Source organism: Scomber scombrus, chromosome 16, assembly GCF_963691925.1.
Source record: "Scomber scombrus chromosome 16, fScoSco1.1, whole genome shotgun sequence".
Lineage (NCBI taxonomy): Eukaryota > Metazoa > Chordata > Actinopteri > Scombriformes > Scombridae > Scomber > Scomber scombrus.
In genome coordinates, this window is record NC_084985.1 from 3944518 (window position 1) to 3971214 (window position 26697).

At 39.9% G+C, this 26697-nt stretch overlaps 1 protein-coding gene across 1 annotated transcript in view; it reads right to left on the reverse strand.

Moving 5' to 3' along the window:
- LOC133996887 (chloride channel protein 1-like) overlaps window positions 1-24964 on the reverse strand; it is a 78135-nt gene extending 53171 nt beyond the window's left edge. The window contains 15 exon segments of the mRNA XM_062436403.1: window positions 671-744; window positions 747-762; window positions 765-827; window positions 7268-7352; window positions 9054-9155; window positions 10277-10361; window positions 10956-11081; window positions 11288-11366; window positions 11537-11614; window positions 12339-12472; window positions 12622-12750; window positions 13263-13394; window positions 13485-13821; window positions 24623-24743; window positions 24957-24964. Coding sequence (XP_062292387.1) covers window positions 671-744; window positions 747-762; window positions 765-827; window positions 7268-7352; window positions 9054-9155; window positions 10277-10361; window positions 10956-11081; window positions 11288-11366; window positions 11537-11614; window positions 12339-12472; window positions 12622-12750; window positions 13263-13394; window positions 13485-13821; window positions 24623-24743; window positions 24957-24964 — 1569 coding nt within the window.
- Between the last annotated feature and the right edge of the window lie 1733 nt (window positions 24965-26697).

Consider the following 26697-nt stretch of genomic DNA (forward strand, 5'->3'; position numbering starts at 1 on the left):
GCGGCTGCAGTGTTTGTGTGCGTCACACTGATACGGTTTTGTTTACGGTGTGTAACTGATCATTTCTCCACATCTGATGGTTCTTTACAGGCTTCAGAGTTTCAGGGACTTTGAGCTGATTTACAGTCGACACGCTGACTAAAGACCAGATTCTCAACACATTTCTACTCATAAAATATTTAGTTAACGATTGAGAGCATAGTAAGAATGGTAGTTTCCAGTGTGTGTGTGTGTGTGTGTGTGTGTGTGTGTGTGTGTGTGTGTGTGGCTGCTTTAAAGAAAACATAAGAAAGCTTAAACTGCTGGCGGACTGCCAGAGCTGCTGCTAACCTTGCATAAGGGAAAAAAGAGAGGAAGACAAACACACACACACACACACACACACACACACACACACACACACACACACACACACACACACACACACACACACACACACACACACACACACACACACACACACACACACACACACACACACACACACACACACACACACTTTGTCCCCACGACCAACATGAGTGACCTGCAACAAATGTCCCTAATGAAGAGGAGGGTGATGACGAAAAATGCTGACGTCAGGTGGAGAAAGTCAAACACACACAGACACTCATACACACACTCATACACACACACACACACACACACACACTTCTTAGATGTCACACACCTTCATGAGGAAGAAGAGCAGCAAGATGATGAAGACGCTGACGTTGGGGTGCAGCCAGGCGGCAGAGCGCCCAGACCAGGCGGAGGTGAAGAGTCCCCGAAATCTTGGTCCAGGTGAAGTTATCGAACAGAGAGTTGATACATTCCCTGGGCATCAACTGGGGAGGTAGAGGGGTGACAGAGAAGGAATTAAGGAAAGAGAAAGAAAGAAAGAAAGAAAGAAAGAAAGAAAGAAAGAAAGAAAGAAAGAAAGAAAGAAAGAAAGAAAGAAAGAAAGAAAGAAAGAGAGAAAGAACGAAAGAAAGACAAAGACAGAAAGTAAAGTGAGAGATATGAGCGTTGATGAGGCCAAAACAAGAAAGAGGGATGAAGAGGAGGAAGAGATAATAGACAGAAAGAAGGGAGATGAAGTTTAATGAAGGGAGGGCAGGAGAGGAGAGGAGAGGAGAGGAGAGGAGAGGAGAGGAGAGGAGAGGAGAGGAGAGGAGAGGAGAGGGCAGGAGAGGAGAGGAGAGGAGATGAGAGGAGAGGAGAGGAGAGGAGAGGAGAGGAGAGGGCAGGAGAGGAGAGGAGAGGAGAGGAGAGGAGAGGAGAGGAGAGGAGAGGAGAGGAGAGGAGAGGAGATGAGAGGAGAGAAGAGGAGAGGAGATGAGAGGAGAGGAGAGGAGATGAGAGGAGAGGAGAGGAGAGGAGAGGAGAGGAGAGGAGAGGAGAGGAGAGGAGAGGGCAGGAGATGAGAGGAGAGGAGAGGAGAGGAGAGGAGAGGAGGAAAGAGAAATTAGGGGAAAAAGAGAAAGAGAGAGAAAAGAAAAGTGAGTGACGACAGAATGTGTAGAGAATGTCAGGTGAGATAAACAGACAGGAAGTCATGTGATCGATGACTCATCAATGACTGATTCACTTCAATCAATTTGCTCCAGATTTACATACATTTATGAATTCTTCTGGATCTGCTCACAAACAATCAAATAAATAAATAAAAAATAAATAAAAACCATCTGAAGCATTTCATCTGAAGTCTAAAAGGGTTTCTGCTCTTTTTACTTTTATTATTAATGTTGTTGTAATCATTTTAATCATCACTCTGATTCCTCTTTATTGTTTGTTATTGTTTGTTTCTCCTCTGTTTTAAAGCACTTTGGATCAATCAATCTTTATTTATAAAGCACCAAATAACAACACAAGTCATCTGAAGGCACTTTACACATAGAGATCTTTAATTTAGATTAAAGAGACCCAACGTTCCTCTATGAGCAGCACTTGGTGTCAGTGCCAAATAAAAACTCCCCTTTAACGGGAAGAAACCTCAGGCAGAACCGGGCTCTAAGTGGGCGACCATCTGCTTTAACCAGTTGGGTTGAGAGAGAGAAGGAGAGAAGGAGAGAAGGAGGAGAGAGTGAGAGAAGAGAGAAGCACAGTAACAAATAACATAACAGGAGAATGAATAATAGGGTGACAGCTGCAGCATGTACGGCTCCGTCTATCAGAACCGAGACGATGATGCATCCAACTAGATCAGAGGTGTCAAACTCATCTTCATTCAAGGGCCACATACAGCCAGATATAAGGAAGGAAGGAAGGAAGGAAGGAAAGAAGGAAGGAAGGAAGGAAGGAAGGAAGGGAAAAAAACAAGACAGGAGGGAAAGATAGAAGAAAGGGAAGAAAGACAGATGTAAGGAAGGAAGAGAAGTCAAGAATGAAGGAAAAGAAGACAGGAAGAAAAGATGGAAGAAAGGAAGAAAGACAGATGGATGGAAAAAAGAAGAAGGAAGGAAGGAAGGAAGTAGGAAAAGAAGACAGGACGGAAATATGGAAGGAAGGAAGGAAGGAAGGAAGGAAGGAAGGAAGGAAGGAAGGAAGGAAGGAAGGAAGGAAGGAAGGAAGGAAGGAAGGAAAAGAAGACATGAACGAAAGATGGAAGAAAGGGAAGAAAGACATGGATGGAAAAAAGAAGAAAAGAAGGAAGGAAGGAAGGAAGTAGGAAAAGAAGACAGTACGGAAATATGGAAGGAAGGAAGGAAGGAATGAAAAAAAGACAGGAGAGAAGGAAGGAAGGAAGGAAAGAAGGAAAAGAAGACATGAAGGAAAGATGGAAGGAAGTAAGGAAAGATGGAAGGAAGGAAAAAAAAGACAGGAGCGAAGGAAGGAAAGAAGGAAGGAAGACAGGAAGGAAAGTGGGCCGGATTGGACCCCTTGGCGGGCCGGTTTTGGCCCACGGGCCACATGTTTGACACCCTGAACTAGATCAACTGTGTTGTGTTTAAAGTGCTTTATAAGTAAAGTTGAATCAAGGACCAGAGAGTTATCAGTGTGTGAGTGGAGATGGAGAGGATCCAAGATGTAACTGTATTTCCTCTATGGTGTTGAAGTTCACGTCTGGTTCATAACCCGTGTAACATTTAATCCTCTCTCACTGTGCTGTCAGTCACTCTGCACAGTGCTACTAAGTTGGATTTAAAGGATTTCATTCCCCAAAAGATACATATACACTTTTTTTTAGTGGAGGGAAAATACAAAGTATCAGGAGGGTCAAACTCATTTTCATTCAAGGGCCACAAACAGCCAGATATGATCTGTTGTGGGCCGGATCATTAAAAAGATGGAAGGAAGGAAGGAAGGAAGGAAGGAAGGAAGGGAGGAAGGAAGGAAGGAAGGAAGGAAGGAAGGAAGGGAGGATGGACAAATAGAAGGAAGGAAGGAAGGAAAAGAAGGACGGAAGGAAGGAAGGAAGAAAGGGAGGAAGGAAGGAAGGAAGGAAGGAAGGAAGGAAGGATGAAAGGAAGGACGGAAGGAAGGAAGGAAGGAAGGAAGGACAAATGGAAGGAAGGAAGGAAAGTAAAGAAGGAAGGAAAAGATTGAAGGAAGGAAAGATGGAAGAAAGAAAGAATGAAAGAACAGAAAGGAAGGTTTGAAAAGAAGACAGGAAGGACGGAAGGAAAGAAGGAAGGAAAGAAGAAAGAACAGAAAGGAAGGTTGGAAAGAAGACAGGAAGGACAGAATGACGAAAGGAAGGAAGGCATGAAGGAAGGTGGGCCAGATCGGACCCCTTGGCGGGCCGGTTCTGGCCCACGGGCCGCATGTTTGACACCCCTGCACTATATGGACAAAAGTATTGGGACACGTCTCTTAATCACTGAATTCAGGTGTTTCAGGCCACAGGTGTATAAAATCAAGAACCTAGGATGGGTCGTTCTGAAGAGCTCAGAGAGTTCAAGCGTGGTAGCTGTCAGAGGAGGCCACCTTCAGCAGTAAGTTGATAGATAGGTGGCAGTTATTCACGATCAACTGTAAGTGGTATTATTGGAAAGTGGAAGCGTTTAAGAACAACAGCAATAAGTGCTGAGGAGCATGTTTAGAAGTCGCCAACGCTCTGTTGACTCAATAACTGCAGAGTTCTGAACTTCCTCTAACGTTAATATCAGTACAGAAACTGTCTGCTGGGAGCTCGTGATATGGGTTTCTATGTCCGAGCAGCTGCATGTAAACCATCACACCTAGCTTCGGATTACATCACCTAGCTTCGGATGCAGTGGTAATGTGTTCTGTGGAGTGACGAATCATGCTTGCAGGAGAACGATACCTGCCGACTGCTTTGTACCAACTGTAAAGTTTAGTGGATGAAGGATGATGGTATTGGATGTTTTTCAGGGAGTTGGGTTTGGCCCCTTTAGTTCCAGTGATGGGAAATCTTAATACTACGGCACACCAAGACATTTTGGATAATCCTATACTTCCAGCTTTGTGGGAACAGTTTGGGGAGGGTCGTTTTCTGTTGCAGCATGACTGTGCCCCAGTGAACAGAGCAAGGTCCATTAAGACATGACTGGGAGGAATCTGACTGACCCAAACAGAGTCCTGACCTCAACCCCACCGAACACTTTTGGGATGAACCAGACGTTGTCGTCCAGTATCAGTGCCTGACCTCAATAATGCTCTTCTGGATCAATAGGCAAAATCTTGTAGAAAGGATTCCCAGAGGAGTGGAATCTGTTACAGCTCCATATTAATACCTGTGGATTTAAGACAGGATGCCATAAAAGCTCCTGTAGGTGTAACAGCCAGACGACCCGATACTTTTGTCCATATACTGTAACTATATGAAATAGAGAGGATCAATTGTGCACCAAAGTTTTTTATTTTCTAAAGTGAAATGAGTGAAATTTAAATATCAAGTCACTTCTTTGTTAGAAACGGTGTGAATAATTTCTATAATCAGGGTGTTAAAGAGATGCAATGAGAGCACTAAAAACATGTTAAGGTGTTGCTAAGTGACACATGCATTTATAACAACGTATAACACACACACACGCACACACACACACATGCAGACACACCTAGTTCATACTTTGCAGTCTATTCTGAGCGTCAGTGAGACACATGATTAGCTGTTAGCTCTGGGTGTCTGAGCTTTAACCTTAAAAGCTTTTACCTTCCTTTGTATTACGAGGCACGCAGCCTTCATTAACTCATTCATTCATTCATGCAGAAATACACACTGAATACACCACACATGCACTTTAATAAGCTGTGATTTTGTTGGTTCATGCTTACATCCCACTTTATCTAACCTCCTCTTCCACTTTACCAAACAATGCATGAAATGTGTGAAGCCTCCTCGAACCCTGGAGTTTTAATAACAACATCTTTATATGCTGCTTACACACTCACAAGAGGATTTCACCAATTTAGCATTTAACATCGTCAGACTCGAGACGGACAGTTGACGATATCAATGTAACAGAAGCGGGAATAATGGATTTCATGCCAGATTTGTTTATAAGAGGCACGTCGGAGTGATTTCAGTGGGATTCATCGGTATTCTTATACAGATATTTTTCTCTTAAGTATGAACTAAATGTGTGAGTTTAGCTCTCGTTGTGCAGGTCATGAACATATAGCACGTTAGATAACATTTTTGTAACCTTTTCACTCTATATGAGTTTGCAGGTCTGGATTTTATTGAGTTAAAATGATAATTATTATGTTTTTGAATGTTAAAATGATCTGGAAAAAAGGTTTTAATAATTTAAGATGTTTTTTTAAATGTAATTGTAATTGTTTTTTAATGTAATTTTAGTTGGTTTTCTAGTGTAATTTTAGTTGGTTTTTAATGTAATTTTAGTTGTTTTTTGATATAATTTTAGTTAATTTTTAATGTAATTTTAGTTAATTTTCTAATGTAATTCTAGTTGGTTTTTAAGGTAATTTTAATTAATTTTCTAATGTAATTTTAGTTGTTTTTTAATGTAATTTTAATTAATTTTCTAATGTAATTTTAGTACATTTTTTTGTGTACTTTTAAGGTTTAATTTTTTTTATTTTATTCTAGTTCATTTTTAATGTAATTGTACTAGTTTTTTTTACATTGTGAACTAAAATATTAAAATTTGTCCCCTATAGATTTTGCAGTAAAGTGCACTGTATTCCTTATTTTTTTTAAATTACATGTTGTTGTTTACTTTAATGCACCATCCAGGTACAAATGCAGAATTAATCATCTGTTATCATCCAGGCTGCCAATTTACTGAGAGTTTTATTAGATTTTATGATTCTTATTTGCATATTTTTGCGCTGTAGCGTCTACATATCAGTAGTAGTTGTAAACAGCTGTCTCTCTCTCCAGTATGATGAGTATTGTGTTGCAGCTGACGGTGTAACATCACCTACTGCAAAGCTCTAATACGCTCTCCAATAATATCTCTGTGACTTTACAAAGACATTTTTAGCATCTACACTCACGGGAAAGTATTCCCTCTTTATTTCTGTCACACTCCAGCGCTGCTCTGATGACACGGCGTTGGCAGCTGGATTCATATTTTCTAATTATTGCAGCTGTTTTACTACAGAAGCTCCTAAATTTGTTATATTTTTGTCTAAGTTTCACATATATTATGTAAGTAGCGGCTAGTGTAGCTACAGAGGTTTGGCAGCCTCTCTTTTTAAAACATTTAAGAGATTTCACTGCTCCCTCTGGAGCCAATAAAGGCTTTATTAGGACTTTCCATGTATTCAGTAGCGCTCCCCGAGGGCTGTAAACAGACTTTGATGTTTAAAATTAGTAGCGTTCCCTGTTTAAGTGAATTCATCCTCGTACCGATACCTGATCAAAGTTTTGTTGCCGTTTGTCCCTCAAAAGCTGCACGAGGCGGTGTCTCCCTGTGGTACCGAGAAGTCACATTCAAAAACTTTTTTTAAACTTCAAATACCCCCAAAAAATACACTTTTTTTTGGTCTGTCATGACGCTTTAAACCAAAGAGACAAAACACCTGAAAGCTCATCGGTGGAATCCAGGTTTCTCCGCAGAGATTGCTCAAATTCATCACGGCTACTTTGTTCTGTGTTGTTTTTAAGCAGGTGTATTTTTAAATAAATATATAATCCTGCTGGAGTTTTAAAACATGTAAATTAGTCGCCACTGTTTGCTGTTGTGAGGTGACATTTACTGCTGTGTGTTTTTTTTGCTTATCAGCTCTCTGTTGCTGTCAGCACTCACACGCAGGTTACAAACAGATACACACGCCCTGTATCCTCCCTTCTGTTTACATGACATGACAAGGAAGCAGGAAGGACAAGATAGGAGAAGATGTGAACTCTGACCTCTCCTGCCATGAACTGCCCGAACCCGGGAGGGAAAGTCAAGGTGGCGATGACCAGAGTTACCATCGCAGGGTAGATCAGCCGGCTGTGATGGGAGGCAGAGATCAGGAGAGTCAGCAAAAAAAAAAAAAATCCTAATTAAACCCAGAATGCTAAATAAAACATCTAAGGAGCACAGAGGCACAGAGACCTACATGTATTTAACCCTCCTGTTGTCCTCGAGTCAAGGAAGGAAAGAGAGGGAGGAAGGGAGGGAGAGGGGAGGGAGGAAGGAAGGAAGGAAGGAAGGAAAGAGAGGGAGGAAGAAGGAAGGACAGGAGGGAGGGAGGGAGGTAGGAAGGAAGGAAGGAAAGGAGGGAGGGAGGAAGGAAGGAAGGAAGGAAGGAAAGGAGGAAGGAAGGAAGGAAGGAAAGGAGGAAGGAAGGAAGGAAAAGAGGGAGGGAGGAAAGAAGGACAGAGGAAAGAAGGAAGGTAGGGGGGGGGAAAGAAAGAGAGATGGAAAGGAAGAAGGAAAGGAAGGGAGGAATGAAGGAAGGAAGGAAGGAAGGAAGGAAGGAAGGAAAGGAGGGAGGAAGGAAGGAAAGGAGGGAAGGAGGAAATATAGCCGGCTGTGATGGGAGGCAGAGATCGGGAGAGTCAGCAAAAAAAAAAAATCCTAATTAAACCCAGAATGCTAAATAAAACATCTAAGGAGCACAGAGGCACAGAGACCTACATGTTGTTCATACAGTAAATATGTATATTTGCATTTATTAGCCACACAGTACTTAAAATAGCACTGAACACAGACATGCTGAGTTGTAAGAGAAAATAAATGTATTCAAGGAATGATTGGATGATTCACACAAATATAAAATATGTTGTGTTCATTTCCCTGCTGTGCCCCCCACAACCCTCCTGTTGTCCTCGAGTCAAGGAAGGAAGGGAGGGAAGAAGGAAGGAAAGGACGGAGGGAGGAAAGAGGGAAGGAAGGAAAGGAGGGAGGGAGCGACAGAGGAAGGAAGGAAGGAAAGAGAGGGAGGAAGGGAGGAAGAAGGAAGGACAGGAGGGAGGGAGGAAGGAAGGAAGGAAGGAAGGAAGGAAGGGAGGGAAGAAGGAAGGATGGAAGGGAGGAAGAAGGAAGTAAAGGAGGGAGGGAGGAAAGAGGGAAGGAAGGAAAGGAGGGAGGGAGGGAGGGAAGGAAGGGAGGAAGAATAAAGGAAAGGAGGGAGGGAGGAAGGAAGGAAGGAAGGAAGGAAGGAAGGAAGGAAGGACAGAGGGAAGGAAGGAAGGGAGGAAGAAGGAAGGACAGGAGGGAGGGAGGTAGGAATGAAGGAAGGAAGGAAGGAAAGGAGGGAGGGAGGAAGAAGAAAGGAAAGGAGGGAGGAAGGAAGGAAGGACGGAAGGAAGGAAGGAAGGAAGGAAGGAAGGAAGGAAGGAAAGGAGGAAGGAAGAAAGGGAGGAAGAAGAAAGGAAAGGAGGGAGGGAGGAGGGAAAGAAGGAAAGGAGGGAGGAAGGAAGGGAGGAATAAGGAAAGAAGGGAGGAGGGAAGGAAGGAAGGAAAGAAGGAAGGAAAGGAGGGATGAAGGAAGGAAAGGAGGGAGGGAGGGAGGGAGGGAGGGAGGAAAAAAGAACAGAGGAAAGAAGGAAGGCAGGGGGGAGGAAAGACAGAGAGAAGGAAAGGAGGAAGGAAAGGAAGGGAGGAAGGAAGGAAGGGAGGAAAGAAGGAACAGTTAAAACAGACGGGGTCAATTTGACCCGGGAGGACGACAGGAAGGTTAAACTATCTGATTGTAAAGAGACTCACTGTTTGGTCAGGAAGCGGGTCATGGCGTTTTGTCGTCTCATTAGCAGCACCACCTGTCTGTTGAGATACACGAAAAACGCCCCCAGGAAGCCGCAAGAGATCCTGCACAACACAATAAAACCTCACATTAGCCAAATGAAGTCGGCGGTTCATTTGTAAGCATCATTTAAAGGACCGGTGTGTAGGATATAGTGCCATCTAGTGGTGAGGTTGCAGATTGCGACTAACTGAATACCCCTCCCTTCACCCTTCCTTTCAAAGCGAGGCCATAAAACTCTTCATAAAAAACTTAAAAAGGTCCTCTCTAGAGCCAGTGTTTGGTTTGTCCCTTCTGGGCTACTGTAGAAAAACTCTGTGGAAGAGGATTATTATTTTCAGGTGATTATACACTAATTAAAACATACTCATGAATATTATAATCTTTTTCCGCCATGTCTGTTCTGTTAGATGCCGCTAAATTTTACACACTGCACCTTTAAGTGGGTTCTTCATTAAAAAGTGCTTTTTACAAACTGTCAAGGTAAGTATGGTATATACAATATAAGGAAGAACAAAACATACAATTCATAATTATATCAGTATTCCAGATATTAGTACATTAACTTCAACTGTGTAATATATTTTTAGCTTTAAAACATGAGGACTATCAGTATCACACTCGGGTATATTATCATTCTGCCAACACTAATATTCCTGTTATGCATAATGTTACTATTTTCTTTTTTATTTCCAATTGTTCTAATTGATTGTGTACTTATTTATTATTTATTGTTCTTTATTCTTTTTTATAGATGCTATGTTTTTATTTTTTCTACCCACTTTGTTGCTATAACACTGTAAATATCCCCATCATAGGACTAATAAAGGATTATCTTATCTATATCTTCTGTAAGTATATATCTAGAAGAGGATGCATTTAAAAATGTGTAAATGTCCTAATTACTTCATTAAAATAAACATACAACAATCTGGTTGGTATTTCTTGTTATAAATACACTGTTCACATTATGTACAGTGGCATATATGAGACCAGAGTCACCTGTGGTCTCCTTCCTTCCCCGAGGTAAACAAATAAACTAGTAAATTGGACTCTCTCGTCGCCTCTCAAATGCTACATTTACATAAAGTTTGACTTATTAACCGCTGCATTTATCACCTCGATTATGAAGTCTGTACACACACACACACACACACACCCACACACAAATTTTCCAGTCACTCACCCAATGATGGCAAAAGCAGGCAGCTCCTGCAGATCAAAGGGGAAATCCATGCGGAAATTCGTCCTGAACAGAGCGGTGATGGTAACTGAAACATAAAGATGAGGAGGAGACATTTTTACCACCAGTTTCATCCCAAAGGACTAAAAAACAGCATTGATACTGGAGATCTTTTCAGCAGCAGATACAGATCTGTATAGTATGTTTTTTTTTTAGTATTGTTCAAACTACTGGTGACTAAATGAGATGATGATGAGGTGGGAATGTGTTGGCACAGTGAAATGAGCAAATATATTTCTTGGTGTCTCAAACACTCATTTCAGTATTCTAGCTGTGCACCTCAGTGACCTGAATCATGCATTAAACAACCGTCTGCTGCTGCTGCATGTGTTGGAGGACGACACCATCTAGTGGATAACATGCAATGTGCCTACAGTGCATTCATTAAGTCAGTGTCACTGCAGAGATGTAACAGATTGCTGAGTGATGGATACTGAAGTGAGGGCGCCCTCTAGCTCACGGCTGATGAAGAGGAAGTGACGTGATATTGTCCGCTACACACTAAGACAATAATTGCAATGACAATGCCAAGTTATAGACATAATAGTGCTCATGATAATATTGCAAGTGCAAAATATTATGCATATGATATTTTGATTAATACTTTCTCTCCAATTCATACCTGCATCTTTGTTAAATACGGATAATACTCTAAATATGAAGGCACTGAACGTAGCAGCAAAGTATCCTCTCCAGTAGTTTCTCACAGCAAAGTATGTGGATGTCACTTCTATACTGAAGAGCACACCTGACAAACAGAGGAGAAAAAGAAAGGGGTAATTAAACAGGAAGGAACATAAAACAGGCGATAAATCATGGCAACACTATTTGCCTCATAAAACAAAGAAACATTACCATCACTGTTTCCTGTCTTGAGTGTCAGACTGAGCAATATGAGCTCTATACAATCAGGAAGAGAAGAGACAACAACTAATAGTAGAACTGATTATTTACCTCCGAGTGGAGTACCGAAGCAGCAGCCGACTCCCACAGCACAGCCCACTGTCAGGATGTCTCTATAACAGTATGGATTCTACTGATCCAGAGAGGAGGAGGAGGGAGAAAATGAGGAGGAAAACAGGATTGAGACAGTAGGAAAAAAAACAAAAAACATAAAGATGAGGAATATCTTATATATTCTTTTTATTTATAATTTCACTCATAGTTGAATGTAGATGGAAAGCTTTCCTGACATCAGCTTACCTGATAAGCTCCTGAAAAGATGGACATGAACTTGCTGAGGACGGCCGCACAGATGCTGGCGATGTGCACGAACGGACCCTGAGCAAAAGACAATGAAGTTAAAGGTTGTTGTAAAGCAGAACATACAGAACAACACCGAAAAGTACACCACAGAAAAAAATACTGTTGCTGTTTTAATACTCAGACAAAGTGCAAAAAGCTATACCACAAGACTATAACCTTTCCTTTTCCTCTGTGCTTTCAAATCAGACGGGGAGTTCCGGTCCTCTGCAATGAGGCCAACGCGGAAGTAACTTAAAACTGAATTCTATCAAAAGGCCACCAGGGGGCGACCGTTTTGGTGTCAAAAGGACTTCCGTCTCTATACAAGTCAATGGAGAATTCACCAACTTCTCACTTGATTTCTAACCTCAGTAAACGTTTTCAAAATGTGTTTATGGTCTCAATTGCTAGTTTAAAGCCTTCTTCAATGCAGTATGATGTTCATTTGGGACATTTTGGCCTCCCTGATTTTATATTTGACGATAAAGCAGGGTATGCATTAGGGCGTGGCTACGTCGTGATTGACAGGTTGATTGGTTCACAGGTTCAGGAGGGGGATTTTCAAGATGGCGCTGCCCAGATCCGAAACTATTGGCTTCCGAGCAGCAGTCCACAAACCAATGGGTGACGTCACGGATGTTACGTCCATTTCTTATATACAGTCTATGTTTCAAATTGACAAATTAAGAGCGAAAATGCCCCCAAAAAGTTGAATCCATGTTAAAATCTGGATGTCGCTGCGCTATCAGAGTTCACCCACCTCTTTGCCTACAGGCATGCCACTGCCCAGCGCCGCAGTCAGGCCGATGACTTTAGCAATGAAGGCCTTGTGAGTCAAATATTCCTTGAGCACTACGCCTCTCAGAATGGTCTTCAACTCCGGGATACCAGAACCTGAGACAGGAGGTGAAACAGATATTGTCCTAAGTGATTCAAAGCACTTCTATGACTTTGACTCTTTAAAAGCAACTACTAGGAATACAAAAAGGCAAAAGGCAGATGAGCACAGAGCAGCGGTAGGGAAAGAGAAAAGAGGTACAGACCGATAGCTTGAGGAGCGACCAGGTGACAGAAGAGGGAGGAGAACAGGATGAACATCAGGGGATAAGAAACCCAGGCCAGATACTGCAGGGGGATGTTCCCCTTCAGCTCCCCGTGAATCCATTTATAGGCTGAAGGAGGAACGGAGAGGGAGAGGAAAGGAGAAGAAGTGAAGAAATAAGTGGAATAAAAAGGTTTAGATTGATTGGAAAGAAGAGAAAGGGATGAATGGATGGCAGGAGAGAGGGAGAAGGTGAGGGGTAAAGGGTAAATCAAAAGAGCAAGGCTGCCCCCATATCAAGATTTTCACAGTCGACTCAGTTGGCACTTCAGACCGATGCATGACTCATACTTTAACGCTGATTTCCACGGTCACAGAAATAAAAATCCTGGTGTTAATTGGTTATAAAATCCTATCGCAGCATGCAGTGTCTCTACCGACAGATGAAGAGTTTATGTCATGTTGTCATCCTGCATTACTCTAGCAAAAAAAAGGAGCGTTTCGACTGAAAAAAGGGGCTTATCGACGGATGCATCGACTTTTAGAGAGCAATTCTACAAAACAGAACAGAAGACAGTGGAAAGAGATGGAAGGTAAGAAATGAGACAAACATCAGACCTATTATGGCCTCGGCCGTCCTACCTTGCAGGCTCTTGGCACTGGCGTAGTCCATGGACCAGCTGACCAGCGCCATTGTGATGCCCAGCATGATGAGGAATATCCAATCTTCTCCAAGCCTGGTCACGAGGAACCGTTGCACCCATGCTATGCAGTCTGATGAAAGTTAAAGTCAGAAAAGCTTACAGAAAGCAGTAATGAAGATCTATCCGCTCATTGTTTACGTGTTTCCTCTGGACTGCTCACCTCGACACTTGGAGTATGGCCGCTTCTTCTTCACAGACGCCAGCAGGCTGGGTTCAGCTGTCTGCTCTTCAGAAGCATCTCCCTCCATGTTGGACTGGTGCCTGTGTCTCTGCCTGCTGTGATACCCGTGCTGGTGTCCGTGGCGACCGTGGTATCCATTTTGCCCATGGCCACGACGCCCATGTCCGTGGCGAGCCCTCCCGTGGCCGTGGGCATGGTGGCCATGTTGGCCATGTTGACCATGTTGGCCATGTTTCTTGATCTGTCTCTCGGTCAGCAGCCTCGTGGCCTCCCGTCTGCCGGAGCCTCCTTGGTGTTCTTGGTACTCCCCATAGAGCTATCGATCAATCAATGAACCGGTACGTTAATTGATTAGTACATAATAAAGATACAGCGGTGGCGGCGGTCATTCATCAGACATAAACATGCACAAGCTGTTCCTGAGTGGGTGAGAATGTGGAGTGTGGTAGTACTCTCCTGTTGGCACCCTGGCAGAGAAGGTGGCTGATTTTTAAAAATAGACGGGACCACGTGTCGACCCAAACAGCTCTAATGGAAGCGGAAACATGGGCTCTGCCTCTAGATTTATCACCTCTGGACAGACTCCATGAAAATTGCCTGGGACATCTGGGGAAGAGTTTAATTCTCATCTCTCGCTCTCTCTCTTATTCTCTCTCACTTGCACAAATATCTCAACCCCTTCAGCAGCGCATGCCCTCTTTCATTTGTTTTGTCCTTTTCTTCTCCCACAAAACATCCAAGACTTTAAGGGTCATACATTACATTTGTCTCTCCCCCCTGAGCTTGTTTCAGCTTTATAGTTAATATACTTTCTGCAACTGCAACTAATGATTTTTTTTCAAAATTGATTGATGTGATCTGTTTTCTCAATTAATTGACAAAGTGTTTGGTTTATAAAGAAAACATATAAGAAAAAACTCTGACAAATATCTATATCACTTTTCCAGACTCAATGTGAAGGTCTTCAAATGTATTGCTTGGTCCAAATTATAATCATAAAACTGACTGAAACAACAAATCGATCATTAAAACAGCGGCAGATTGACTTCCTGCCAATCAGCTAATTGATAAATTGACTAATCGTTGCAGCTGGTGCCCTGGACAGTGCTGTGGACCTTGTGGATGCCCGGGTCGGTGTTCTAGACCCTGCAGACGTCCTGAGCCCATGACTGCTGCTATTATAATTTTCAATGTTGCTTGATTGTTTGTCACATTATCTCTCTCCCTTTCCCTTTCTCTCTCTCTCTCTCTCACCCCAACCAGTCGAGGCAGATGGTTGCCCACCTAGAGCCTAGATTTCTTCCCATTAAAGGGGAGTTTTTCTTTGCCGCTGTCGCCAAGTGCTGCTCATGGAGGAATGTTGGGTCTTTTTAAATTAAATTAAAGAGTACAGTCTAGACTTAATCGATGTGAAAACTGCCTTGAGAGGACTTTTGATGTGATTTGGCGCTATATAAGTAAAGATTGATTCATTGCTTGAAATTATAATTATAAAAAAGACTGAAACATTAATAGATTATTAAAACAGTGGCAGATTAACTTTCCATCAATCAGCTAATCGATTAATTGATCGATTGTTTCAAATGTCTTGTTATGTCCAACAGTCTCAAACCACAATTAATAACTATAATAACGACTGAAACAATTAATCAATCATTAAAACAGTGACAGATTAACTTTCCATCAATCAGTTAATTGATTTAATTTGCTAATTGTTGCAGCTGTGGAATAGACACTACAGTAACACCTCTTTATATGTTGTTTCCACTTGCTAACTTCTATTATAAACTTCTTATTCTTAATGTTTAGATAGATGAGTGGAGGTGATGGGTGGTGTTTTAATGCATTAATGTTGTTCATTATAACTGTTGTATATTCATATCTGAGACCCACCATGAGAAAGATGTGTTAGTGTAGTTTGGAGAACATGAAAAGACACTTTTAATTTAATGTGGGATGTCATCTATGACCAGAAAATGGAGAAACAGAAAGACAAATTAATACATATATTAATCAAAGAAAGCTGCTAAATGTAGGATATTAATGAATATAATAGTACAATATGCTGGTTTTTTAAGTGTCAAAATGAAACAGTACTGCATGATGACACCAGAGGTCAGCAAAGTTATAAAGGTTCATATTTGAATGTGAATTGCTATGATTTCATTTTTAATTGATTCCATGAATGCCAATAAACACATGTGGATTCTAGTTATCTGCAAACTACACTTACTTTTGACTTTATTATTATTATCATCCCCAGAGTGAAAGTTGTTTGCAGTATTTGTGCACACACACACACACACACACACACACACACACACACACACACACACACATACACACACACACACACACACACACACACACACACACACACACACACACACACACACACACACACACACTGAGAAATAAAGAGAAGCAATTGGTAGCAATCCAAGACATAATCCACACATGTAATACATCATTTGTAAAATAGGCAAGCACCGTCCACTGTGCAGCACTAAATATAAAACTACTATAAGTAATCAGAGTTTTATGTGCAGGACACACACACACACACACACACACACACACACACACACAGGACATCAAGTCATTTCCCCTCCGTTAAGTACCACCGTTAGTCAGAAAGTATGCATTGATCCACATGACTGAAGCGTTGCCTAATATGCCAGCGCCGTGCCACAGACCATTCAACCAGGGCTGATATATATTCTTAGTACATCAACAACAGACAATAGCACTCCAGGAATACAAGTGACAAGCTGGTAAGTTGTGTCTAGTGCTGACAATTTGGACGATCCGGCAGTAACCTTTCAACAGCTTCTAATTTAGCAGGTTCACGGACAGACAGATTGATGGATGGATGGATTTAGACACTCGCTCACACGCACACACACACTCACACACACACAGAGAGAGAGAGAGAGAGACGTACGTACGGTTCTGGGGATGCTGGTGTGAGCAGAGATGCCAGTCAATGCACAGTGAAACTTGAGGAGCATATAATACACAATGTGCTGTAACAGGAAGCTGACACAAGACTCAAATAATAGAAGCCAAAATGACTCGACCCAGTGGGCTGTACTGGTGTGTTTCACATTACAACACACAGTATTGTTCTGCTGATTCAAGCAACAGTTTTCTCACATGAGACACACTTACTTCAAAATCATAACTAAATATATTTCCAAACGTTGGTCAATGCATAAGAAGGGAATGTCCTATACGTTGAGGTCCACGAGGTCATTACACACAAACTATCATGTTACCGAAATGTAACGCCACACAGATAAATGTCACGTCACACCCTCGGTTACATCACAAAACTGGTTGTTAAATATAAAGACAAAATAATGTACTCAGGCCTTTCATACTAATGTAAATAGGCTGGTTGAGGATGTAAATTACACAGAAAACTAAATTCTCTCTGATTATTCTTTCTCTTGTTTTTAATCTACAGCTTTTTCTATCTTTTGATGCTTTATGTGCTTTTGTTTTTTCTTGGAAATTAGGACCACAGTTCGAACATGAGAAAAAACATGTAAGGATTATAATCGGTATAATATGTGTGACAAAAATAACTCAATTTAAAAGGTCATATCTTTATTTTGTTGTTGTTATTGTACATGATCGACCATAAAGTTGGAATAATTTAGTTTTCAGACACATTCCTTTTTATTTTCTATTTATACATATATATTATATATCAGTAATCACCTTTGATCAGGTGCAATGAGATTGATCAATACAATTTTGAGAATATTTACACTTACTCTATCAAGAATAAATCACATTGTCACAATCATTTCATGAGAAGAAGTAAAAAATATTTTATTCCAACTTTATGGGCGACCGTGTATATGATGATATATATTTAGATATTGTTACTATTTAGCTTGCTGTCACTCTTATGTGGTCTTTTTCTTTCTGTAACATTGTGAAATTTGAAAATTTTTTTAGGTAGAGGCTTCAAATAAGCCCATTCAGGTTTTCTGCCTTTCCATGCCCTCCATAGTAATTCTTCTTTTTAGTTTTCTGTGTAATATTTGGTTTGTGCAAACTAAACTAAACTAAACCAAACTAAAATATTACTAGTATTTCAAAGCATTACCTCATCTCATAATCTCATGGTGAAGAGAGTATGAGCGCAACAGTCTTGTCCTCCAGCAGGGGGCGTCAAACATGCTTTATGATTAGGCTACTACGGTGGCATTTTAATTATTAGTTAGATTGATTTACTTGTTATTTTTCATTTGTTCAAACTGGGTTTTTTTTATTTAAACTGACAGAACTAGTCGGGCTCCATCAAGCAACTGTGTAAAACTTTATTTCTAAATATGTAACAAATGCTAGGGTTAGCGGGCTAATTTAGCATTCTTCTAATTTTGAGTTGATTTAATTTAATGAAGGAGATTTATTTTCTTATTTACAGTTCTGCAAAACATTTAACATTTAACTCATCACTATCTAGCTTTTTGTCAGAATAAACATATTTTCTTACTTTGCATTAAAGTCAATTTTTTTAAGGGACAATCTGTACCTTTTTTTTTTTCCCCATGCACGTTATATCAGCACGGCCCAGTTTTCCCACTGACATCATTTGTATTTTGCTCTCCATGAAAACAAGACCCGCGTAGTTTGCTAAGCTCACGATAAACAGGACACTGTGTTTACATGCCTGAATGTACCAAATAATACTCGCAGTGACTTCTAGTGTTTCCATGCGTCATGTCATAAACACTATATTCTATATCCAAAATATTAAGGAGGGATTCCTTTGCATGGAAACAGTTCAAAAATACACAACGCCACCCGAAAGACAAGACGGTGCTAGATGCAAAACAAATAAATAAAGTCATCGGTCAAATGGACAAAATTAGAAAAGTGGCTAATTATAATGCAGTTTAATTAGCATTAATCATATAAAATCTCTGTAATTAGCACAAATAGATATAACAGATGCATTTAAACTTCAAAGTGATAGTCATCAACATACCAGGTATTATTATTGGACCAGCCAATCTGATTTAATTAGCCACTTGATTAAAACTACTATAATAAACTACATAAATTAACCTTCTCTGTTGGATTTAATTGAGACATCCAAGTCATATATTTGGAAATGTAATCAGCTGTTCACTGACTATGCAGCTCAGGACAGAGGGAACACTAGTTTGGCCAGCACACACTATGTTATGTTGTGTAATGTCTATCATTCCCTCCTTTATCTCCTTCCATCTCTCCTTCCTGTTTTTCTTCTCCACCAGTGAAACTTTACTCTGCACTAATCACTTCTACTCCTTTCCTTCTTCCTTCATTGCCCCCCCCCCTTTCTTTCTTTCCCTTTCCCTCTCTCTCTCTCTCCCTCTCTCTGCTGGTGAAACTCTACTCGAGGCTAAATTTAGTAGTGGTGCGATCCAATATTCCTCATTACACTTTCCCGCACCTCTTTCCTTCTCTCTCACCATTAGAGTACCTTTTCAAAGCCTCATCGTATTCCCGCTTTTTTTTTTTTTTCTTTCATGCGTCTCACTCTGTCCTTCCAGCTGTCTTTTGGTCCATCGTGAACTTGTGAACTTGAAGGATTCAAACTTAAAGGTAGTGAGTGCAGGGTCAGGTACTGAGAAATGCCCCCTTTGACATGTTAATGATTCAGTTCCTTCCTCTCAAACACTTCTGCAGATCTTCAGGGGTAAATAGGAACTGAATCTGGACCAGCTGGGACCAAAATTGGTAGCTCATAGTAGTAAAAAAAAACTTACATAATGAACTCACAAATGTCTGGCAATTTAATTATGCCGTATTTCTTCCCATACAAATGGTTACTGCATAATTTCGGCTAATACGGCTGTAGAACCGTGGATAAATTGTTGTGTCGACTGGTTTCACTATCAGAATTTTATCTGTTCACTCCGATAACATTTGGAAAGTCTAGAAGAGCTGAAGAAGTTACATTTTATGGACAAAGTGACAAATTGATTAATCAAGAAAATAATCTGCAGTTTTAATTGATAATGAAATTAATCGCCAGTTGTGGCCTTTATGAAAATTCATTGTATTTGACCAGATTGGAAAGTGGTCACTACACTTCTGTAAAAACACAGAATGCCATTATGGGCCGGGACAAGTTATTTACCTTTAATTACATATAAACTGTGCCGATCGCTTCAGCAATCTCCACTCAGGACGTGCAGTCAGTAATGGAGGCAACTACTCACTTAGCCAATGTGACATGAATAGCCTCTTAGCTGCTAATATGAAGTGTGGGAATACTGAGGTCAAAAAATGATCAAGGAAATGCAATTATGCAAATATCAGATCAAAGAACTGTGTGTTTTTCATTTCAACACACCATCTAACCTAAAGTTCGAAACACCACAGAAGAGAAGAAGTGCAGCTTAAAGCTTTCTAGATGATTATAGTTTGAAAACAGGAGCCATGTCAACTATCTTTTTGTAAAATTACACAAAGGTTAGTTTGAACTTGAGAAATGTATCTTAAACATGATGTTGTGATTCACACAGTCTGCTCCTCGTCTTTTACTTTCCTAAAAACTGCTTTGACAGCTATGGAAATGTTTGTGACCAACGTGTGACATACCACTATGAAGTACAAAAATATATTAACGTGCAATCCATAGTGGATTTTCTACCCTCTCCTAACTTTATTGATGACTGACTCATTGATAAAAATCCTCTGCTGCAACCAGGCGGGGAGATCCAGTCCTCTGAAATGAGGCCAACGCAGAAGTAACTTAAAACTGCATTCTATCAAAAGGCCACCAGGGGGCGACCGTTTTGGTGTCAAAAGGACTTCCGTCTCTATACAAGTCAATGGAGAATTCACCAACTTCTCACTTGATTTCTAACCTCAGTAAACGTTTTCAAAATGTGTTTATGGTCTCAATCGCTAGTTTAAAGCCTTCTTCAATGCAGTATGATGTTCATTTGGGACATTTTGGCCTCCCTGATTTTATATGTGACGATAAAGCAGGGTATGCATTAGGGCGTGGCTACGTCGTGATTGACAGGTTGATTGGTTCACAGGTTCAGGAGGGCGCCTCATGCTCCTCCTGATGCCCATATAAGTAGAATCCTTGTTTTTATTTTTCCCAGCATGCACCTGAAATTTTCAAGATGGCGCTGCTCAGATCCGATACTATTGGCCTCCGAGCAGCAGTCCACAAACCAATGGGTGACGTCACAGATGTTACGTCCATTTCTTATATACAGTCTGTGGCTGAAACATATACTGTATGTAAAGAGAATCGCTGAACTTACACTGAACTGTCTTGGACCTAAAACAGGCTTTAATGGAGTGACAACAGGCCAAAAAAAGACATCATTGTCAAGGTTTAAAACTCAATTCACACAAACATAAAAAGCTGTAAGAGAAATCACAGAAATACCAAACACATCACACACAGACACAGACCGACACACAGACTCTTTGCTTATATATAAACGAGAGGTGGAATGAATGTTAAACTTGTGATAACACTATTAGCTGTCACGGTGAAGGCCGGCGGCTGTTTGGACCAAGAACTGACAGTCATTAACATACCGAAAATAACAATCAGTGTTAAATGAATAAACGGTATGTTGTTACATTGTTCGGAGACATTACTATTAAAGCGTAAACAAACTGGCCTTCAGTTTTAAATGCAACCTGTTGAGACCTGACTCTGCCCTTTGATACAGAAACATCTGATATTCTTCAGATCAGATTGGACTGTATCCTGTTCTACTATATAAAGGGCACAAATTACACTTTATACTATGTTTCCTGGCCATTTTTTACCTACTATATATACACCTTAAACATTTACATACACTTAAATACAGCTTTATAATATATACTGTATAATATATCACGTTATTTCTTGAGGAAAGCAATATAACATTAAAAAAACGTCTTTAATCCACTATATTTTTCAGTCGTCCTGCAACCAACAATTACTTTCACTATCAGTAAATCTGCAGATTATATTCTTGATTATCAATGAATCCTGAAAAGACTAAAATCTGAGGTCTTCAAATGTCCTGTTTTGTCTGACAAACGGTCCAAAACTCAAAGATGTTCAGTTTAAAATGATTTAAAACAGAGAAAAACAGAAAATCCTCACAAGTTAGAACCAGAGAACAACTGTCTTTACTTAGAAAATGTCTGAAATGATTATTCAGTCATCAAAATAGTTGCCAATAATTGTTTTGTCAATTGATTTATTGATTATTTGCAGCTCTATTGTACACTGACTCTTATTTTTGATATTAAAAAAACAATATATATATATATATAATTTTACCTCATGTTTACCTTTTATCCATTTATTTTAACATAAAAAGGTAACTTATTTTGTCAAAAAATCAACAATTTGATCCAGCTCGTACTTTGGGAGACATTCAGAGATATTTATCGATGATATAGTCGTAGTGTTATAGTGTTATGGTGTTATGGTGTTATGGTGTTATGGTGACAAACTGGATCACATCACATGGTGAGAATAAACTCCGCCGGACGTCATCATGTCGCCTCTTTGATATCCATATAGAGCTGCATGTGTATAGCTGCATGTGAGCGCGTGCCGTTATAAGCTGTCATTTAAGTCAAACCTATAATACATATGAAGGTCTTCTGAAATAGAGGAGGGGGGGTTTAGCTCTATACATACTCTACATGACTGCCAATTCTCCCAGCCACGTGCCCCCTGTCTTTGTGGCAGATTACAATAGGAGGGAGGGATTTTATTGTGTTGTCTTGTTAACTGGGCCAAGTTAAGAGGACTTCTGAGGGACCATTAACTATCAAATGGTTAGAAAACACACAAAAGAACACAGAGACAGACTCACTTAATGCACTCAAAATGACAAAAGCAAAAAAGTCCCCAGAGTTCAAAAACTCACAAAAGTGATGCAGTCCTGTTTAAAGCCCTGCTGCCATGGAAGACAGCGTAAACATGAGAGTTACGACAAGCACACACACACACACACTCATACACACAAATACACACACACACTCATACACACACAGGTTGGATGACTTTACACTGCCTGACTACTCGTACAGGCGTAGGGTTTCAACAACCATTAAATTCTATAGGTCACCATGATCACCAGTCCTCGCATACCAGCCAATCAACACTGCAGAGTCTCTGCAGCTGTATGGATTAGTCCTTTCAGTATTGTACAGAGGATTACGTCTTTATATTCGGAAAAAAAGTCTTATCATTCATAACAAATGGAAAGTTTTTAAGTGTAAGAAACTCTGAAACAAATCCAGGCTTTAGTGTATAAAGCTTCATATGAGACACACACACTGTAAAATAGTCCAATCATGCAGCACATCACTGTTATTTAAAACTCATGACTGGTTCCAAATATATTTTTGCACATAGTTTAAGAAAAGTAATTATGATGTTTATGATTAGTTGATTGAACTACTCATTTAGGACCCCAATATTATGGAATATCCTGCCAGATGGCCGGAGATATGCAAACTCAGCATGCATGTTTAAACCTCTTCTAAAATTGTACTTTTATAGGATGTTGTCTTTATAGTTTAGTACTCATGGTTTTAATTTCCTCATTAATCTCCTTTCCTTTATTCTGCAGGCATCATTGTATTTTGTTTTAATGCTGTAATTTAAAAAATCCTCACAAGTGCTTTTGCTGTGTTTTGTTCATAAATGTGCAGACACTGTCAATCAATAAGCATTAAAAGTGCGATATAAATAAAGATATTGCATTTGATTTATTTCTTTATATTGCAGAGCTCGATTATTGCATGTTTTTTACTGTGATATTTTCATTCAGTGAACAAATAAAAGTATATTCGACCAATAAAATGAAATAAATTAGTATGTATTTTGGATTTTAAAAACCCTGAGTTGATCTGATGTATTAAAAAAACAAATAAATAATAATAATGATAATAGCCTACATAGTCCAGGTGAAAAATTACATTATTAAATGCAGAAACAAGATAGGAGATTCTCTAGTTGCACCAGTTTGATGTTTCTGGCTGATTTGCAGCATCAGCAGCAGTGTTTCTTTCTCACAACAAGACCCTTTAATGTAAACTGTATACACACAACAAGCATTATTATTACTGTTATCATTAATATTTCAGGGGTTATTGTATAAGTGTCTCCATGTGTCTAGTCTCAGTGTTCATCCGTTTACAACTCTATTGGAAGATGAAGTGAACATCCTCCAGATGTTCCAACACATACATGTAGCTACATGGACGGTGGAGATTAACACCGCCGCAAATGTACGATCAGGTTTCACGTCTGTAAAAACACACATGGACCTACACACAGTCACATGCACAAGAGACGCAACACACAAAGTACAGAAATGCACAAACATGGAACACACACTTTCTGTAGATGTACACACACGCAAAACATAGTGCATTACACATATCACAGAAGTCCGTACTACATGTGTTAAGACCAACGAGAGCTTAAGAAACGAGGCGCAGAAAGGGTAGCAAACAGGTGGCTGAGAGGGAGAGAGAGCGAGAGAGAGAGAGAGAGAGAGAGAGAGAGAGAGAGAGAGAGAGAGAGAGAGAGAGAGAGAGAGAGAGAGTAGGAAAGAGCAATACAGTGAGAAAGTGGGTCTGTGTGTGTGTGTGTGTGTGTGTGTGTGTGTGTGTTGTGTGCGCGCGTGTGTGTGCACGTGTTAATGTGCATGCCAAGAACAGGGGTGAAAGAGGTGCACAGGGTCTAAGCACCTGTTGCATGACCATCTGCGTGACCCTGTTGTTATACATCAGCTAATTGGTCTTCACCATGCCTACAACTCTCTTTCTCACACACACATGCACACATAGTACACGAGCATGCACGCACACACACACACAAAAAGTTAGACGGGCTCCATCCGTGCACAAGTAGTCAGCACTGCTAATACAGGTGCGTCATGCAAGAATGACACGAGTGATTCAAGGGGAAAAACTTAAGACACACACACAACATAAAACTCAGATGGAAAGCTGAGAGAGAGAGAGACGGACGAAGAGATAGGACAGGTGGAAGGAGAAAAAGACAGAAAAGAGCGACAGAAGGGAGAGAAAGAACAAGAGAAAGAGAGAGGGACACTGACCAGGGTTTGCTTGTATCTCAGAGCCTTCCTTTCCGACGCATCTGCGGCCATTGACACACTGTCACTGACCCAAAAATAAACCCACCCGCTCACCGTCTGTCTCAGCATTACCAGGACCGCTCTGGACACCCTGGCCAGGACGCACACACACACACACACACACACACACACACACACACACACACACACACACACACACACACACACACACACACACACACACACACACACACACACACACACACACACACACACACACACACACACACACACACACACACACACACACACACACACATACACACGGTACATTGACACTCAAGGATAGACATACACATGCATGGATCCTCACACAAAAACACATACTCTCTCTCTCTCTCTATTACACACACACACACACACACACACACACACACACACACACACAGACAGAAACACACACACACACACACACACATATTCTGACACGGTGTAAACTAGATCCAGCTGGGGTAACCCCCCCCCCCCCCCCTACAACCTCCAGCTAGCTGTCAAACCCCTGTGAAGTGAAGTCAGCAGCAGAACCAGAAAGACTAAATCCAGTAAATTTGAAGTCAATTAATTAATTAATTAATTAATTAATTAATTAATTAATTAATTAATTGATCTACCTATCAAACGTTATTTATATAGCAGCTTCCATTCAGGTTAATGTAGTTTAAAGTGTTTCAAGGTAATTTGACAAGCTGATAATAAGACAGAACAAGTGACAACATAAAGAAAAGGAATAAAAAACAAAGAAAAAAATGCAGGCGAGAGAAAATAATGATAAATAAAAAATATTTAGGATTTATAATAAAAATATAAAATTAATTAAAGAAAAATAAATAAGAGAAAATAAAAATATATATGTGAGAATAAAGAGAAAAAGTATTAGAAGTTAGAGGAAAAAAAGAGGTTAGAAAAGACAAAAGAAACAGATGAATAAAATCAACAAGATAAAACTTATAGATGAATATAACAATGTCCTTATTTGTATTTTCTCTTATTTATTTTACTTTATTCAAATTTTCTAAACATTTTCATCATCCTTATTTCCTTGTGTTATTTTCTCTTGCGTGCATTGGTCTCAGTTGTTTTTCTTTTTTTTCTTTTTCTCTCACATAATTTTTTCTGTTTCTACATTCACCTGAATAAAAGCTGCTATATAAATAAAGTTTGATACATTGATTGATTAATTGATTGAATGAATAATAATAAACAAAAAATAAAGTAGAATACAATATTAAAACATCAAAACAAATACAATACAAACTGAATAAAAAAAAAGACTGTAAACACTCTCAACCAAGTGATTGAACATACTGTGCTGGCTCAATGATTGCGCAACATTTAAAGAGAAATGGTGACATCATCAGTCCTCCATCAAAGGGACAGTGAGGGACAGCAGCTCCTACTGGCTGGTGAGGGGGGGGCAACGTGACAGTGAAGCTCCTGCTGGTGAAGACATCAGTGACTTTGTGTTTATCAGAGGAAACACATGGCAGTGTGTCGTTACCATGGTGACCAAGTATACTTTCAGGAACTATAGAGCCGCTGTGTCTATCAGGGCTATATCCATACTGATATTAAGGAGTTTTAAAAATTCTGATTTTGATATATTGGCTGATAATATTATATTTATATTGTATAAAGGTAATTGGGGTCATTTTTTCCTCTTATAAGAAAATTCCCCCCATTACCTTTCAGAACTGCTCCATCACCCAGATGGACTTTACCAAATCCGCTCTATTGACTATCTTTCGTCTCCGTTTCTTTCTTTTTTTTGTCTTTTTTTAACCTAGTTTTTAGTCTAACTTTATCTTTTATTTCATTTAACTTTTGTTTTGTCGTATGAATCTATTTTAATCTAGGTTTTTACTCTAACTTTTAATAAAAAACCTTTTCTCAGATTCTCTTATTCTTTTAATTTTCTCTTATTTATTTTTACTTTATCTAATTTTTAGATTTTTACTATGAATCTTTTTTCTAAACTTTTTTATCACTTATTCTTATTTTCGTGCATTTTTTCTCCGTTTTTATTCCTTTTTTTGTTA